The 4104-nt window shown below is 38.5% G+C and overlaps 1 protein-coding gene across 1 annotated transcript; it reads right to left on the reverse strand.

The window, feature by feature from the left end:
* Positions 1-327: 327 nt before the first annotated feature.
* Positions 328-4104, reverse strand: LOC134816416 (uncharacterized). The gene is made up of 2 exons (XM_063825252.1): positions 3954-4104; positions 328-3756 (listed from the first exon to the last, which is right to left on the reverse strand). Exons 1-2 carry the CDS (start codon positions 4076-4078, stop codon positions 1722-1724), a joined length of 2160 nt encoding a protein of 719 aa, XP_063681322.1. The 5' UTR covers positions 4079-4104; the 3' UTR covers positions 328-1721.

Consider the following 4104-nt stretch of genomic DNA (forward strand, 5'->3'; position numbering starts at 1 on the left):
AGTGGTGAGTTGATGAGAGCGGAGGAAGGGACACACTGACACAATACGTACCACCACTATTAGGTACCACCACTATTACCAGTTACCACCACTATAAGATAAACTGTCTATACTTCCCACACTATCCTCACCTAGGTATTTACAAATATTTACATAGCGGTAAGCGGTAGTAGAGCTTTACCGGCAGTCACCAAATATAACCCCAATATAACAGATCACCCCATTCGTGAGAAGTGTCTGGTTTGACAAAACTCACGGAGAAGTATTGTATTACGCTGCTAGCATTGCAGGACCACACATATCATACACATTAGAAAAACAATTTTTGGGTGATATTTATTTCCTCCGCTAGTGTATATTGCTATATTGCATATTTCTATAAATTGTATAAATTACGTCAGACACCCTCCATTGGAGAGAAATGTGTGAACACATAGCTGAATTCTAAGAATCATAAATTCTGAGAATATTTGACTGTTAAATTTTATAATAAAAATACATACAAGATGTTTGAAACTAGAGCCTTTCGGTGCATCATTAAATATAGTTCCTATAAAAGAGCTAAAATGCAAGTAAATAATTAAAAACTTCAACATCACATACCCGTTACCCATGCATGAAAAATTAAACCTTAGTAGTTAAAATGTAATCATTATATTTAATCAGGTAATTGACTGAAATCGTGCCTTCTTTGAGGCAATTATAATACAATAATACATTGGCTGTTGAGTGCTACGGGCGATAATGCCCGACGCCTTGGCGGAGTGCGAGCACGAAACTAAGCCAAGGTATTATTAGCTATGATTTTTCCCGGTTTTTCATGATGAAGCAATACGTAATGTGAAACTGTTATTTGTTTTGAAACTTCCCGAAACTTGCAGGACATTATCGGTTGACGACTTTTCGGGGAAATTATTCCCGGAAAATATCATAAAATAATTATAAAATAATGTTGTAGAAACGGGGTGGTCCGGAATAATCGCAATATAATCATCTATGCTATGTAGGAAGAGGAATCTGTGTTGCGTTTATTCTGGACCACATTTTGTTATGAATGGATTAATATTTCTATGAACTATTAACTGTATTAAACTTAACTAATATTTGAGAGACAAAGCTATATCACATATAATTAGAAATATCAAAAACTAACTTTTCTCTACGGACCAAATTTGTGAGAAAATTTCACAACATTTTCGATTTAAAACTCTCTATAAAATCCTGAAAATGTAAAGCATGACCTTAAAAATTAAAACTAATAGCATTAACTAAAAACATAACGTATTAAAATAACAGAATACTAACATTTAAAGAGCACAATACAAACAATAAGCATACTACACGAAAAAAGGTTTATCCTGTATAAAATTAAGATAAAAGATTCAAGCTAGCTGTGAGTTGTGACCAACAAGTCACCAAGATTTGTATAAGGTAATGGATATGTCTTGCTGTAAAAATGTGGCTCACCATTACGCATTACCCATTACCCATTACCCATCACTCATTACCCATTACCTGTCTGCCACTTGTGTACCAGGCTTTAGTTACCTGATACCCATATAAACTATTACAAAAATGTACCATATTGAATGTTGAATATTGGACCAAACTATCATATTATTGCAATCTTGGTCACTTTTTTGTCACGCACAAAACTCATTTAAATATAAAAATCTTTAATATACTAAAAAAATACATTTAATTCCTACATTCCTACATTCCTAGACCGCGGTAGTTTCCATAGTTACCGCGGTAGTTTCATTAGTTACTGGCATTGAACTCTCCCTAGTTCCGTCCACCTCTATAGTATTGCTAGAAAGCAGTTTCATAGCCTCTTGGTACTGCTGGTGGACATGGTACTGAACTCTATCACCGGATACAGAGTCCTGAATGTGGATCAAACTAGTCAAGAAGATGAAGAGAGGCATGAAGTAAAAGGAAGCGTTAGATCCAGCGCCGATATGGAGGAAGGTATCCTCTGAGGGAACCTCGTTAACACGTTGGTTTATAGAGTAGGAGTTGATAACAATACACATAATGTTAATCAGGTAGATGATCCCCTCCCACTGCTTTATATTTCCTACTCTGCGAGGTTGGGGTCGCTGTGATCTGAGTAGCATCTTCATTTCGTAGTATGTAATGAACGTCTCCAGGATAAGAGCCATTAGGGCCACTATGGGGAGGTGGTAACTGAAGAGGGTGATGTAACCGTACATTAGCACCCTGTCTCCCATCCAGGTGGAGGTCTCAGCTGAACTAAGGAATGTTAGAGATTTGTAGTTATCTAGGATGTACCGCAGGTCACATGACCCCACAATGTTGGGAGACTTCTTACGTCTGATCCACAGGATGATACTTTTGAGGAGGGTGATAACAACGTAAGCCAGTCGGAGTTCCAACATTTGGAATGTGATCTCCGTGACTAGAGTTATCACGCAAATACCGTTAGGACATTCCTCAAGAGCATCCAGGTCAATGTTGAACCTTTCACTGATAACAAAGTTCAACTTTAACACGATATAAGCCAGATACCAATACGAGGACATGAGATAATACCCAGTGTGCTTGAAGATCACGCTGTTGTTGAAGTATGACTGGAATTTGTGGTTCTCCAACCTAGTGAGAAAGTCAGATAACCAAGGAATGAGATAGGATCCAGCACCGTGGTTGAGAATTGTGTAAAATATCGAACATATAAAAGATATGATGGATGTTTTGTTGATCAACCTTTTTGGATTGTCCCAAACCCCGAAATCCAACTTATTCAGCTGATACCTGATCACAATCTCGGTGACAAGCCACAAAGCACAAGTCAATATAGCAGCAGTAAAGAATCCTCCCAGTGATATAATCAGATTTGGAATCCTGATGTACTTTCTGAAGCCCTTATTTTTAGTAGATTTACAAATATCCTCCTCTTTATGATAATTAGCAACACCCCATTGCAAGGAGAAGATAGGGGCAGCTTTACTCCACTGGTATTGGAACACGCTAATCCAAACAACTAGAAACCCGACATAGTACTCTATGGAGGGGTTCAACACGACACTGCTGAATACTCTCCAGAAGTGCGACTTCTCTCCGAGAACATTCTCCAGGTTTAGTTCTGTTGCTAGTCCGTACAAAAGGGATATCAAAGAGAGAATGGCGATTGGGAGGAGTCCAAAAGTCCACCAATAGTTACTCCAAGCGTAGACAAACGCAAGTTCCTCACCAAAATAGTTCCGAAATTCTTTAAGCGGGAAAAAAGGTGGGAACCAGGAAAGTTTCTCTTCAAGTTTCTTTGCCTCAGGAGAGTGCGGCACAAAATCACCAATAATTTTGTAATCCTCCCTTTCTAGTACCTTTCTAGTACCTTCTGGTACCTTCTCAGCTTTGAGTGAGGCATATATAAGCTCTGCCTGTACCCTCACCGTATCCAACAACTTATACAGTTTTTTAGTGTACTTCTCATCGAACTTATCTTTCAGCCTCTTATGGTACATTACAGTGTAGTATACCTTAGTGAAGTTTTTATACGACAGAGTTCCGTAAGAGTAGAGTGACGCAAACTTAGACCTCCAACTCTCTGAATCTTTCTTACTAGGTGGGCACATGAACGGCACGTGGTAAGAGTGAATGTGAGCCAGTTCTAAAGTTTGGTCACATGTTTGGTCACGTTTTAAGTAAAGGCAGAGGAAGATGTGATCGGAGGATTTCTCTGTGAAGGAGGAGATGTGGAGGGTTAAGAGGTGCTTCTTCAGCTCATCTAGCTTCCTGGGGTGATTAATCAATTAATTTAAAGAGATTAATTAACTGTTTTAGAAACAATACATGTAGACTTGCAGTGATATATTAGAAACAAATTGACGCATTAAACAATGAGAGGTTACCAATGGTTACTAAGACTTGAATAGTCATTAATAAATCAGAATATCAACAAAATGTATAAGTTAGTGAAGTAGAGGACTAACTCGTCTTGGATGGAAGGATCTAGAACCAGTATCACAGCAGGCTGAGGGTTAGTTCCCACTCCCTCTCGACTCACATCACTTCCTTCATTTCCTAACATCCCCCTCTCATCGTCTCCACTACTCATCGTCTCTTGCTCAAGTCGAGCTTCAT

Source organism: Bolinopsis microptera, chromosome 6, assembly GCF_026151205.1.
Source record: "Bolinopsis microptera isolate Bmic1 chromosome 6, MBARI_Bmic_1.0, whole genome shotgun sequence".
Classification (NCBI taxonomy): Eukaryota; Metazoa; Ctenophora; class Tentaculata; order Lobata; family Bolinopsidae; genus Bolinopsis; species Bolinopsis microptera.

Bases quoted from the DNA above. Each gene is read 5' to 3' on its own strand.
- LOC134816416 (XM_063825252.1), bottom strand. From the start codon at position 4,078: ATGAGTAGTGGAGACGATGAGAGGGGGATGTTAGGAAATGAAGGAAGT. The intron at 3,757-3,953 runs GTTAGTCCTCTA...TAATCACCCCAG, and splicing joins GATCCTTCCATCCAAGACGA to GAAGCTAGATGAGCTGAAGA.